Source organism: Pongo abelii, chromosome 17 (genome assembly GCF_028885655.2).
Source record: "Pongo abelii isolate AG06213 chromosome 17, NHGRI_mPonAbe1-v2.0_pri, whole genome shotgun sequence".
Taxonomy (NCBI): Eukaryota; Metazoa; Chordata; class Mammalia; order Primates; family Hominidae; genus Pongo; species Pongo abelii.
In genome coordinates this window covers 92,047,229-92,062,915 of record NC_072002.2, presented here as the reverse complement: position 1 = coordinate 92,062,915, position 15,687 = coordinate 92,047,229, and the positions used below count along the sequence as shown (strand labels likewise).

General features: G+C 41.5%; 1 protein-coding gene across 9 annotated transcripts in view; it reads right to left on the bottom strand.

Annotated features, from left to right (window-relative positions):
- ZNF236 (zinc finger protein 236) overlaps positions 1-15,687 on the bottom strand; it is a 150,706-nt gene that overhangs the window by 42,407 nt on the left and 92,612 nt on the right. For all 9 annotated transcript variants that reach the window (XM_024236089.3, XM_063716964.1, XM_054538108.2 and 6 more), the window contains 5 exons: positions 13,830-14,042; positions 9,656-9,938; positions 6,542-6,645; positions 4,190-4,555; positions 36-181 (listed from right to left, as the gene is read on the bottom strand). In XM_024236089.3, coding sequence (XP_024091857.2) covers positions 36-181; positions 4,190-4,555; positions 6,542-6,645; positions 9,656-9,938; positions 13,830-14,042 — 1,112 coding nt within the window. The remainder of the gene's footprint in view (positions 1-35; positions 182-4,189; positions 4,556-6,541; positions 6,646-9,655; positions 9,939-13,829; positions 14,043-15,687) is intronic.

Sequence of the window (15,687 nt, the reverse complement as noted above, 5' to 3'; positions counted from 1 at the left end):
AACTACAGCGCAGGAGACCATGGAAGGTGTCATACCTGCAACGTAATGTTATTAATGCTGGCAGCGTCGATTCCAGAAATCTGTACATTTGGTCCAACCAAGTTAGCAGCCAACTGTAACTGGATGCCTTCTAGGGTAGCCAGGCTCCCATCTGTCAGAGACACGGTCAGGTCACCCCCAGCTGGCCAGAGAAAGAGAAATGGAATGACCGAATATTATGAATACTTCTTAAAACTAAAGTAATTCATTTTTTACATAGGGATTTTTAAATACATAAGTTGTACACATTATGTCAATACAATGTTGTTGTGGAATAGGAACACCTACTTTATACCATATACACATATATGCTGTCTAATCACCCTTTATACCATATACACACACATACTGTCTAATCACCCTTTATACCATATACACACACATACTGTCTAATCACCCTTTATACCATACACACACACTGTCTAATCACCCTTTTTTTTTTTTGAGACAGAGTCTCGCTTAGTCGCCCAGGCTAGAGTGCAGTGGCGCCATCTTGGCTCACTGCAAGCTCCGCCTCCCAGGTTCACACCATTCTCCTCCCTCAGCCTCCTGAGTAGCTGGGACTACAGGCGCCCATCACCACACCTGGGTAATTTTTTTTGTATTTTTAGTAGAGACGGGTTTCACTGTGTTAGCCAGGATGGTCTCGATCTCCTGACCTGGTGATCCGCCTATCTCGGCCTCCCAAAGTGCTGGGATTACAGGCATGAGCCACCACACCCAGCCCTAATCACCCTTTATACTATACACACACACACACTGTCTAATCACCCTTTATACCATATACACACATACACTGTCTAATCACCCTTTATACCATATACACACACGCTGTCTAATCACCCTTTATATCATACACACGGTCTAATCACCCTTTATACCATACACACACACATATACACTGTCTAATCACCCTTTATACCATATACACACACACACACACTGTCTAGTCACCCTTTATACCATACACACACACACTGTCTAATCACCCTTTATACCATATACACACAGTCTAATCACCCTTTATACCATATACACGCACACTGTCTAATCACCCTTTATAATATACACACACTGTCTAATCACACACACTGTCTAATCATCCTTTATACCATATACACACACACTGTCTAATCACCCTTTATACCATACACACAGTCTAATCACCCTTTATACCATATGCACACACACACACACTGTCTAATCACCCTTTATACCATACACACACACACACACACACACACACTGTCTAATCACCCTTTATACCATATACATACACACTGTCTAATCACCCTTTATACCATATACACACAGTCTAATCACCCTTTATACCATACACACACACACACTGTCTAATCACCCTTTATACCATATACACACAGTCTAATCACCCTTTATACCATATACACGCACACTGTCTAATCATCCTTTATACCATATACACACAGTCTAATCACCCTTTATACCATATACACGCACACTGTCTAATCACCCTTTATACCATATACACGCACACTGTCTAATCATCCTTTATACCATATACATGCACACTGTCTAATCATCCTTTATACCATATACACACACACAGTCTAATCATCCTTTATACCATATACACACACACTGTCTAATCACCCTTTATACCATACAGTCTAATCACCCTTTATACCATACACACATACACACACACACACACAGTCTAATCACCCTTTATACCATACACACACACACACACACACACACACACACACTGTCTAATCACCCTTTATACCATATACACACACACTGTCTAATCACCCTTTATACCATATACACACACAGTCTAATCATCCTTTATACCATACACACACAGTCTAATCACCCTTTATACCATATACACGCACACTGTCTAATCACCCTTTATACCATATACACACACACAGTCTAATCACCCTTTATACCATATACACACACACTGTCTAATCACCCTTTATACCATATACACACACACTGTCTAATCACCCTTTATACCATATACACACACACTGTCTAATCACCCTTTATACCATACACACACACACTGTCTAATCACCCTTTATACCATATACACACACACTGTCTAATCACCCTTTATACCATACACACACAGTCTAATCACCCTTTATACCATATACACGCACACTGTCTAATCATCCTTTATACCATATACCCTCACACTGTCTAATCACCCTTTATACCATACACAGTCTAATCACTCTTTATACCATATACACACTGTCTAATCACTCCAGAAACCTACTTTACACCATATACACACACACTAATCACCCCAGAAACCTACTTTCTACCATATACACACATACACTGTCTAATCACCCATTATACCATATATACACACACTGTCTCATCACCCCAGAAACCTACTTTATACCATATACAAATACACTGTCTAATCACCCCAGAACAACTCTGTAAAACAGATACTCCTTTATGCCATACGCATACACTGTCTAGTCACCTGAGAAATCTCCTTTATACCATATACACATACACTGTCTCATCACCCCAGAAACCTACTTTATACCATATACAAATACACTGTCTAATCACCCCAGAACAACTCTGTAAAACAGATACTCCTTTATGCCATACGCATACACTGTCTAGTCACCTGAGAAATCTCCTTTATACCATTTACATATACACTGTCTCATCACCCCAGAAACCTACTTTATACCATATACAAATACACTGTCTAATCACCCCAGAACAACTCTGTAAAACAGATACTCCTTTATGCCATACGCATACACTGTCTAGTCACCTGAGAAATCTCCTTTATACCATTTACATATACACTGTCTCATCACCCCAGAAACCTACTTTATACCATATACAAATACACTGTCTAATCACCCCAGAACAACTCTGTAAAACAGATACTCCTTTATGCCATACGCATACACTGTCTAGTCACCTGAGAAATCTCCTTTATACCATATACACATACACTGTCTCATCACCCCAGAAACCTACTTTATACCATATACAAATACACTGTCTAATCACCCCAGAACAACTCTGTGAAACAGATACTCCTTTATGCCATACGCATACACTGTCTAATCACCTGAGAAATCTCCTTTATACCATATACACATACACTGTCTCATCACCCCAGAAACCTACTTTATATCATATACAAATACACTGTCTAATCACCCCAGAACAACTCTGTAAAACAGATACTCCTTTATGCCATACACATACACTGTCTAGTCACCTGAGAAATCTCCTTTATACCATATACACATACACTGTCTCATCACCCCAGAAACCTACTTTATACCACATATACATACACTGTCTAATCACCCCAGAACAACTCTGTAAAACAGATACTCCTTTATGCCATACGCATACACTGTCTAGTCACCTGAGAAATCTCCTTTATACCATATACACATACACTGTCTCATCACCCCAGAAACCTACTTTATACCACATATACATACACTGTCTAATCACCCCAGAACAACTCTGTGAAACAGATACTCATATTGCCCACTTTAAACATATCAGAAAAGTAGCTCAAAAAGATTCTACTGATGAGCCGAAGGTTCAAAACAACCACTGCTACTGAGTGGTGGCCAGGCTGCAACCATGCCACAAGTCACAGGAACAGAAACAGAAAGAAGGGCACACAGGACATCTGACTGCCATGTACACCTGCTGCATTTACTCGCAGGTACACAAATCAACACAACTAGCTAAAATGTAACACTTCTCAAGCACTATGAGACCCAAGAACAACTGGAAAACTGCACTATATCAAAAACAATGCTAATGAGTATTTATAAATTACACTTCTCACTACTGAATTTATGAGAATGCCAACTGAGTAAAAACAAGTTGACACCCACTAAAAACAAAAGCTAAATAAAGTGCTTAGTGTAAAAAAGCAGCTGTCATGGAAGACAGAATGGGAACTGGAAAGGAGCAATGTCTGCAAGATGGAATTCCAATTTTTCCGAATGCCTTACAAGAAAAAGACTCAAAGAAGGCAAACATGGTGCTACGGTAAACAACACCTCTTCTATCGTGGGAATAGACAGAAGCAGCGCAGAACAGTTCGATCACTGTGCCGCTCTCATTCCCCCAGCTCGGCGTTTACCTGACACAGAGGCAGGGAGAATAGCTTGGCCCACCAGTCCCGGTTGCAGCAGATTCTGATCAAACTGTCCTGTTAGAACAGAGTTGTTCATGATAAACACGTTAGGGTCGGTAGAGGAGGAGTTGAGGAGGTTTACGGGCTGCAGTCCTTCCGACGAGCTTCGAGTCATAGGCTTTCTGGCCTTCTTTGGGTCTGGTTTATAATGAAACTGCATGTGTGTCTTTCTTCTACCCGAGGTACGGAAACGCAGCTCGCAGTGCGGGCATTTGAAGGGCTTGGCTCCGGTGTGCAGACGCATGTGGACCTTCAGACTTCCCTTCGTGGAGAAGGCGTTGCTGCAGACGTGACAGCTGAAGAGCTTCTGACCTGTGAAAAGCCCAGCCAAGAATCAGCAGAGGCGATGGCAGTCGTGACACTCACACCCACCCCACTCAGCTGTCAATATGGATGTAAATATGTTGAATCAGTGATGCAAGTACTTTAATGAGAATCCTTTTCACCTATAAGATGTTATGGATGTCACAGGCAATTGCTGCATAAATTTAACAGTATATTGTTTACAATTTGAATTTAGCATTTTCACAAGCCTTTGAGGTTTACAGTGTTTCTGAACCACTGCATTATTCTGAACCTTGATTGGAGTATTTGATTTATATTTATCAGAAGCTAATGGGTGGTATGACTTAACAGCCCAGCTCTGAATTACTGTCACTTTTCTTTAATTTTACAAATGGTACTTTAACATCTCAGCATCTCTCTATCTTCTCTTCTGCCAAACAGGGGCAACCAAAATGCCAGCACAGGTAGGCATCACACTGGAAGAATACGCAAAGGAAAGTTCTATTCTAGGGTCAAAGGGCTGTGCGCCTAGTATCATGTACCTAGTTCCTTAGGCTCTTTTCATGATTACTAGGTATATCGAAGGCCATGAAGGCTCGGAGCACCATGAGCATAGGCTCCATCCTCCAAGAGCCTCTGGGAGCTGAAAAACTTCCTGGCTGGCTTTTCCTCTCTACTGTCCAGGAACAAATGCTAATTTTTACAGGATGGTGCACACTAGGATCTACAAAGGGACTAGTGCAACCTGCTATCCCAACACCACCCTGGGTTCCTCAGAACTCACACTCTACTTCAGAATGGAGAAAGAGGCACCAAAAGGTATTTATCCAGAGACTTCCAGTTCTAGTCCTTATCTACGTAGCCTATGCTGAACTCCAAAACCAAGGAAATGATGAAGCAGCGTGCACCAAGTCATCGTGGATGTCACTGGGCACCTGCTGCATGAGAGGCCGTGCCCTAGGCCTGGGGGCACAAAGATAAGTGAGGCCGGGCCCTCCATATCCACAAAAAGTTCATTGCATTACACAAAAGAGACAAATACAGGAAGCCTAATGAAACAACAGAAAAACTGCACACAGGACAGTCATATAAACAAGCTCAGGGATCTGTTTATCTAGTTACAAATATTAACCCATCAGAAAAGAATCACAGGGCTTCAGGTAAATGTGTGAAAGTCCATTTGTTCTTGTCTGTTGAATTCTGCTTATAACCAACAATGAAGAATGTAAATTAGTCTCATAATCTTCATTCTATGAATCATTATAACAATAGCTCTGCATTCACTGTGCATTTACCACAGGCCAATCCATTCCTGAGTGTTTACCAAAGGCCAAACACTTTTCCAAGCTATTTGAATGTCTTAATGCTTAAAGCTATTTACATGTGTGAACTCCCAAAGACGGAGGTAAAACTATTAGCCCCATCTTCTGCAGGAGAAACTTGGGGCTGACCACAGAGGTCACAGGAGGACTACAGGATTCCCAAGCGGGCAGAGGCAGAGGTAGCCTCCCCACCGCTAGGAGGCACTGTGCAGAATTCCAGAAGCAAAGGCGCAGACAAGATGAAGATGAGAAAAAGGCCAGGAAAATTGGAGATTCATTTCTGCCTTTGCAAGAGTTTCTCCCCATATAAAAATAATTATGAAATGATAACTGCCATCAGATTTGCTAAGTGCCAGTTTTTACAAAACCTCAACAAACTAAATCTCTTTGGTTTAAATAAGACTAAGAGGTAATCTTTTTAACGAAGTTATTTAAGCATGAGTAAGAATACGTGACAATTTTTAAGAAAAATTCAACTTTTGAGACCTAATCCTTTTTTTTCTTAGTGTCATTTGGACAGTTTTCCCTGTGTCAGGAATAAAAAAATCTTTTATATTACTTTCTTCATGGTGCCTCATTTTTAAGCTTTCTATAATTTGGAAAGTATTTATGTACACAAAATATATAGGAACAAAACATATGAAATGCTAGCCTACGACCTCTACCAATGACGCAGGCATGTTTTCCTTACCTGTGTGAGTCTTCACATGACAATCGAGAGTGGATTTCACAGTAAAACTCTTTCCACATTCATCACATTTGTATGGCTTTTCTCCAGTATGGATTCGAACATGCCTATCCAAAAAGCATTAATTATAGACACATTGACAAACGACTTCATGATTTGAAATTTATAACTATATAAATTAAAATTAGGTGTTACTACGTTCTGATTAAGTTTGGCCAAGAAAAACTTTAAGCTTCACTCCATACAAAAAATACCATAAACAAATCCAAATAACAACGAAAATACTTGCAAGACAAATAATAATAGAGATAATTTCCTTAGGGCCGGGAGCGGTGGCTCACGCCTGTAATTCCAGCACTGTGGGAGGCCGAGGCGGGCAGATCACCTGAGGTCAGGAGTTCGAGACCAGTCTGGCCAACATGGTAAAATCCTGTCTCTACTGAAAATACAAAAATTAATGGGGCGTTTTGTGGCAGGCACCTGTAATCCCAGCTACTCAGGAGGCTGAGACAGGAGAATCGCTTGAACCCAGGAGGCAGAGGTTGCAGTGAGCCGTGATCACGCCACTGCACTCCAGCCTGGGTGACAAAGTGAGACTCTGTCTCAAAAAAAAAAAAAAAAAAGACAATTTCCTTAAAAACCCAAGAACTCTGACAAATCAAATCAGCAGGAAAACCCAAACAATATCAGAGTAGAAAAGTGGGCAATGCACAGAGAGTTGACAGAAGAAATACAAACAGCCAAAAAATATATGCAAAGCTGTTCAACCACACTTAGAATCAAAGAAGAGCAGATGAAAACGACAAGATATCATTTCCCCCATCCTGTTGGCTGGAGCTGTAAAACAGGCACTCGGAGTCTGAAAGACAGAGGCACACGGCCCTCTGGTGGCCTTTGCCAGACTCTACCCTCACTGAGCCATCAGAGGCACACAGGCTCATGGAAGACAGTCACCGCAGCGCCCTGCCAGTCATCAAACGTGGAAACTCAGTGTTCGTCGGGAGGGGTCTGGTAAAATTAATTCGGTATGCCCATGCAACAGAACCCTACATTGCCATTAAAAAGAATAAAATAGGTTTATAGATACTGACAAAGAAAAATATCTATGACTCATTGATATGTAAAAATTTAAAAACCAGAATCGTACAACTTAACATTGGTATATGTCCAGACATTTCCGAAAAAAAATACCCAAAAAACTGTTAACAGTGGTTATCTCTGGGGAGCAGGACACCCTTCAGTACCATTTTTTGTTTCTCATCACATTTACCCACTGGGAGTCTGAACCTTGAACTTTTTTAAAATGAAGGATAGGACAAGAAGAAGAAAACGCAGCTATAAGAATGTCCCGTTCTCGGAGTTTGCAGTGAGCCAAGACCACGCCACTGCACTCCAGCCTGGGCGACAGAGCGAGACTCCATCTCAAAAAAAAAAAGAATGTCCCACTCTTCTGGTCTTCAGGTACAGTTGATGGAGACACGTTTAGCACTTTATGTCGCCTTGGTAGCATTTTGTCTCTGCTAATTGGCTGGCACGCCCCACCCACAGGCAGGTCACAAAGTGCTGTCTCAACACCTCCACGTGACATCCTTGCCAGGCCTGACTTTCTCATCTATGACTCCACCACTAACCCCTACTGGAAAACTATCTCTCCCTATCAGTTAGTTCATGAGCTCCTCCAGGCCACACACAACTGCTGGCCAGACTGGACTCCTTCTTATAAACATCCCAAGTTTTCCATCACAACCCCTTAGCTCCTCCTCTCCTTAGTTTAACTTTCTATGTCTTATGCCCAACCTCAGATCACACCATCAATTTAGATCCTACCCCAGAACTTCACTGCATGGCTCAACAAGAGCTCGCTGTTCGAGGGTCCTGTGGCCACACCACCCAATGGGACCTGGGCTCTCTCTCTTCTCCAGTCACCTCCCTCATTGTCACTCTCTAGCTGAACACACCTCCCCTTCCTGCTGTGGTCGAAACATGAAGGCCAGCAGTCAAGGTGTGTGCTCACTAGGGTGGCACTGCCAACCCAGCAGCTCCTTGAAACCACCTACTCTGACTGCAGCACCTGCTGCTGCCCTCTGTAGAACAGAATACAAGGAACACACCCTTTGGTTTTCTGAAACATCCTGCAATATTAAAATCTTCACAGTTTGTTTTATTAAGTTGCTGAATAATTAGTTCTATCTCCTAGAGAAAAACATAAGCATCCCCCTTATATACAGAAACTCTTCTGATTCTTCAGGAGAACGCTGATACTTTGGTCTTCCTTTCTCCAGAAAGGAAGGACATTCTGAGAGCCCCTTCTGTACCATGGGTCTTGGTTTCCAGATTCTTCATGGTTCTGCTCAACCCAATCTCATGTATCAGCCACTGCTGTTTGGCCAATTGCCAATTAGTCTCCCTCCTGTCACGCGCTTGCGTCCTGCTCTTCACACTGACTGGCAGGCCTCAGGCGGGAGAGCGCCTGCTGCTCTTCTGCCTGTCCACAAAGCTTAGAGCCCTGCCTTCCTCAACGGATACATTTGTTTTCATTGTTTACTACTATGACAACCATACAGAAATAAGCATAAGCAATCTACAGAGAAAACAGACTTTTTTTTTTTTTTTTTTTTTTGAGATGGAGTTTCATTCTTGTTGCCCAGGCTGGAGTGCAATGGCATGATCTCAGCTCACCACAACCTCCACCTCTCAGGTTCAAGCAATTCTTCTGTCTTAGGCTCCCGAGTAGCTGGGATTACAGGCACCCATCACTACGCCCACCTAATTTTGTACTTTTTAGTAGAGACCAGGTTTCTCCATGTTGGTCAGGCTGGTCTCAAACTCCCAACCTCAGGTGATCCTCCCGCCTCGGCCTCCCAAATTGCTGGGATTACAGGTGTGAGCCACCACGCACAGACGAAAACAGACTGTCTAATTAATATTCTGAATGAGTTTACTACAGGGAACTAATTCAAGCTTAAAACCATACATTCAAGTAAGTAAGCCGCCATCACTCAGGTGACACCAGGTTCAGAAACTAATGGCCCTGCTGCAGTGAAAGTCACCGAAGGAGCAGCTGCCTGCACCTCCAGTCTTCAGAGCGGAACCCTCGCGGCGTAGCCATGCCCTCACCTCACCAGGTCGCTGGGCTTCTTGAAGCTCTTGGGGCAGTATGTGCAGCAGTTGGCGTGCTTGGGCTCATCCTGCAGCTCCGCCTGCTTGTCCCTCAGCTCGCTGATGCGGTCCTTTTCTGCCGCGGACTGCACCAGGACCTTCTCCGACACCGTGGCGCTCTCCTGCGGCCGGATCTTGGCTAACTGGGCTGTCTCCTCCTCTGTGAAAGTGATGACCTCAGGACGAGACTTCCGTGGTGCATTTCTGTCAGAATGTTCTTCTTCTTCCTCCATACAAATGTCTAAACAAAATCAAGGAAAAGGGATCAAAATCCTAATGAAGAAAAATTAGGTTTTTAGCAAAACAATTAAAACTAAATAGGTATGTATGTAATGAAAATAACTCAACCAAGCTATTTTTATGATGGTAGAGAGTTGCTATATTTTCCCACCTCCATTGAGAAACTTAGGTCATGGAAAGAAAACAGCCAAGTGTACTGGAAAGTGGGGGATGGGGGATGAACAGAGGCTGGTGAAGGGGTGAAAACATCTGCTTAGATAGAAGGAATAAGTTCTAATGTTTGATAGCAGAGTAGGGTGATACAGTTAACAACAATGTATACTTCAAAGTAGCTACAGGAGAGAACTTGAAATGTTCCCATACCTAGAAACTGCTAAATACTTAAGGTGATGAATACCCCAAGTACTCTGATTTGATCATTCCACATTCTATACATGAAACAAAATATCACATGTGCGTCATAAATATGTACAAATATTATGTAACCAAAAAAAAGCCAAGTGAAGGGCATCCTTTAGGAGAGTGATAACCAACATGAGGAAGATGCTCAGATTAAAGACCTGCTTCTACCCCTCCCTGAAAATTCAGGAGTAAGCTTTGAGGCTGACAGTGTCCACACAAGCTACCAGTATTCATAAATATAGATATTCATTTATTAATAAGGGCAAAAAATGAATTACCATCAGATTTTTAAAAACCAGAAGCCCAAAAATGGGAGACAAATTAATAAATTAGCAAACAGCCCCCAACTAAAAACAATTACTACAAAGAAGAAAATAAAACTTTAAAAATATATACGGTTGGCCCTCTGTATCTGTGCCTTCCACATCCATAGATTCAACCAACTGCAGTTAGAAAATACAGATATTTTTTCTCTTGTTATTATTCAATAAACGATACACTATACTGGCTATTTACAACCAGATGTAGTGGCTCACACCTGTAATCCCACTGCTTTGGGAAGCTGAGATGGAAAGATTGCTTCGGGCCAGGAGTGTGAGACCAGCCTGGGCCACACAGCAAGACTCCATCTTTACCAAAAATTTAAAAATTAACCAGGCATGGGGGCACGCTCCTGTAGTCCCAGCATATTGGGAGGCCAAGGTGGGGCTTGGCACTGAAGTTCAAGACTGCCTAGGCAACAGAGCAAGACCCCGTCTCTACAAAAAAAAATTTTTTTAATCAGCCAGGCATGGTGATGAGCCTGTAGCCCCAGCTACTCAGGAGCCTGAGGTGGGAGGACGGCTTGAACCCAGGAGTTCAAGGCTACAGTGAATTATGATTGTGCCATTGTACTCGTGCCTGAGTGACAGAGACTGTCTCTCAAAAGAACCCCAAACTATTTACATAGCATTTATATTATATTAGGTATTATAAGTGATCTAGAGATGGTGTGAAGTATACAAGCGGATGCGTGTAGGTTACATGCAGACACTATGCTGTTTGATATCAGGAACTTCAGCATCTGCAGATTTTGGTGTCCTCAGGAGTCCAGGAACCAATCCTCAGCTGATACTGAGAGAGAACTATATGCATAAGTATTCATTCCTAAATGAAAAATAAGGACGCATTCCAATTGATTAAAAAAGAATAATAGAGAAGGAAAAAAAATTTGGCTGGGAGCAGGGAGGTCATTATTGTACGACTGACTGAAAAAAACTTACAACTCCACAGAAACACTAAATTGCAAAGTGGACAGTGATTAATTCACCAAATAAGTAAATTTAAAAACCAACTGGATAATTTTTATTAGCACATAAAAGGGAAAAAAGATGAGAGATGGGAGGGGAGTGGGGAGGGAAGAAGAAAGAGAGGAAAGCAAAGGACAGCAAGGGTGTTGGTTGAGGGAAAAAGTCATGGAGGATAAAGCCAGTGGACTCAATGTCCATCTCATAGAAATTCCAGAAGAAGATACAGCAAACTAAAAGTCCACATTACACCAATAACGCTTGGAATGATTTGAGGGCAGCTTATAGATAGCGGCCCCACCAACACACATGAGGAAATAAGGAGGTAACTCTGTTAACATTCTTTAAGGAACTGAGAACACAATCAGTATAGCACAGGCTGGAGACAGAGAACAACAAAATTAATCACGACAGACAGACAGCATGAAACAGACGGCAAGTGTTAGGCCAAGCAGGCTAACGTCGCAATAAATGTGAGAGAATTTAACCCCTATCCAAGTCTCTAGGTTTGGGCAAAACAACGCAATTTAACACGTGACTTTTCTCCTACGGACAAGAGTTCATCTGCAGTTTCCCCCACAATGATCCAAGGAAAACAAGACATACAAGGTGAATCTAAATAAATATGTAGCAGTGAGATGAAGCCCAAACAGAACCCCCAAATCGATGCTAGAATTCAGTAGCATTAGAAGCTTTATTAATTGACGGGAAGGAATATGTAAAGAGGCTTAGAGATTATTTGTATTTGGCTGATAAATTAACACTCTCCAAATGACAGGGTTCTAGAAATAATGCCTGGGTGTCCTATAGCCTTTAACTCATTTGAAGGAAAGGGTCATTTTCTTTTTATACTTTAAGAAATCTCATGACAGCATTTTAAAAATGGAAATAAAGGCTTTACTAAGTATCATCAGATTAAAGAGTTTGAACTATCTCAGTATAACAGGTCAGAAACTTTTATTCCAGAATTATCTACTAAAAAAATGAGGTGCACAATGGTTCTGGCAATGGTTAAGTCGCAGTTTTTGTTACTTTGAGGGAGTTTAGGCAAGTTTTACAGACTTATTCCTCAAAACAGCAGAGAAAGGTAGACTTCCGTAACCCACCGGGGACCCCGGATGGTCTCACTGTGGTCTTTTGGTCAGATGGTTGGTGGCAAAGCAGACAGAGGGGCAGTACCCTGAGAGAGTATAATGGGCCACCAGCAGGTCTGACCTCTGATGACAGTCCCCATTTAGCACCCGTCTCCACACAGCCACTGACACAAGATTCACTGACAACATTGCGCACCAACTGTGCCAGGACAGGATGGCTGCGGCACAGGCAAGAGCCCAGGCCAACACATACACTCAGACCAGCCGTGACCTCCAAGAGTGTCAGAACTAACACAGATTTTAAAACTGCAATCTGTGTGCTGGCACAGTGTGTCAAAATATAAAATGTGCTCTACTCTTAACTGTATAATTTCATTGTGGAACTTCCTAAAAAGAAGTTGTCTTATAAGTACAAAAAGTATAAGCACAAAAATAATACTCAGGATTTTTCCACTTGGTATGGGACTTGGGTGAATTAACTTGTCTAATGTTTAGCTGGCTAGTGTACAAAATGAGATTAATCCCTCCAACTATGCAGTGTTTTGTGTCTATTACATGAGACAATGTAATGGTAAGCACAGGTTTTACCAAGGGTTACGGTACTCCGTAAATGCTACCATTACCATTTCAGTGAAAGACCAGATACTAGCTACACATCCATCAATCCATCAACAGAAAATTATATAATAAAATATGATGGAATTCCATGGAGTCATCTGAACTGATGTAGACCTGTGTTCAATAAATTAAATATGCCTATAATAAACTTCAGTAGATGAAAAATTAAGCATACAACACTATATAGAGCAAGATACCATATTTGTTAAGAAACATTAAAGTCTCTAGCAACATGTGCGTGTAAGCATGAAAGGAAGAACACACTGTGAGAGTGAATGTGAATTCAGCACGTGGTGATTTGTAAGAGCAGATGTTTTCTTCACTGCACCTCTGAATTTTTCTTCCAAGAGCATGTATGGCTTTCATAATCAGAAAATAAAATTATTAAAAACTCAGGGTGCTACGGCACTTAATCTGTACATAGCCAGGTCAGAATACTCCCGGTGATTTGTGAATGGATTTATACCCCTTGAATCAACAAATGGAAAATACCTGCTCCATCTGCCTCCCCAGTGGCTGACACAGCAGAGGGGACTGTCTGGTGTCTCTTCATGTGCTTTTTACAATGCACTGTAGTTCGGAAACCCTCCTCACAAAACGGACACTTATAAGGCTTCATGCTCATATGTGTGGCCATGTGCCGGGTGAGGCTGCCATTGGTGGTGAAGGAAGCATTGCACACACTGCAGCTGAACGCCTTCACTCCTACAAGCACAGAAACAGAGAAAAAATGGCTGAAACCAATCCTATTTCATTACCTTAAAACCAGAAGCAGTCAAAACCAAACAAAGATATGTTTAATAAGTCACAACATTATCCTGAGGCTTAGCAGAGTTAAAAAAAAAAAAGTAAATTACAAAATTACAGTTTATTTGGTGTGGGTTTCCAATTTTTAGAAACGGGATTGTTTTAAGAACATGGAAGTTGACATAGGACATCTTACTGCCTTCTCTACTGAAATCAGCAGGCTCTGTGAAGTCACAGTCTCCAAATCAAGTCCTCTCTGTCCTCGGTCTTTTACATTTAAACTGGCAACATGTGGATTCTATCCCAGAAATGTTTTCTCCAATCCATCTTTTCATCACTCCCACAGCACATGAGGTAGATTAGGCATTAAGAACTAGTCTATAAATCTTCTATACAGTTTTACTTTCAAATAAAGTCCCATATAGAAGGCCCTCTCTCCTCTGGACCAATGACACGGAACCAAGTAACTAGCTATTTTCTTCCTGTTTCTGTCTTTCTTCCACCGTTCCTTATAAAAGTCATATATCGCTGCTCTCCGCCTCCGTAGCAGGTCCTTCAAAGTACCATATAAACTACTCCCAGCAATCTTTCCAATATCCACTAAAACCACTCCTCAATCATCAACCTATGGACCAGTCAATAAAACTTTTCCTTATTTTGCTTGGCTATATGTTTCTAAGCAGTATATCTTCATTTTCAAATAAAGCCTTATACAAAATATACATTGATATTAACCTTATAATGAATATACTGAATATATTAAACAGATAACAGAATATGTTAAAAATATTTTTAACTGTACACCATGTATCTGATAAAGGTCCAGTAGCCAGAATATAAAAACCTCTTACAACTCAATAAGGCAAACAATCCAATTTTAAAATGGGCATAGGATTAGAAAAGACATTTCTCAGTGTCTGTGAAAGATGTTTAACATGATTAGCCATCGAAGAAATGCAAATCAAAGCAAAACCACAATGGCACGTCGGAAGGCTCATGACCATCCACAAGGCCGGTCATAAGAGAAGCAATAATAGCCATTGGCAAGGATGTGGGGAAACCAGAGCCCTCCCACGCTACCGCGGGCTGTCAAATCCCACAGCCACAATGGAAAACAAATGTTTTAACAGAGTTAACATATGACCAAACAATTCCACTCCTAGGTAGAGCAATGAGCCCATGTCCACACAAAAACTTATATACAAATGTGCATAGCAGGATTACTCATAATAAACAAAATATGGAAATAACCCCAATGCCCATCACCTGATGAATGGATCAATAAGACGTGGCATATCCTACAATGGAAAGGAATGAGGTTCTGATCCACCCATACAGCACAGGTGAAACTTGAGCACACTGTGCTGTGAAAGCAGCAGACACAAAATGTCACGTATTTCTATAAGATACCCAGGACAGGCAAATCTATAAAGACAGAGGTAAATACTGGGTGCCTGAGGTTCTGGGCATTGAGGGGAAATGGGGAGTAACTGCTAATGGGTACAGAGTTTCTTTTGTGTGTAATAAAAATGTCCTAAAATTACAGTTTTGATGGTTGTGGAACTCTATGAACATACTAAAAATCACTGAATTGTACACTTTA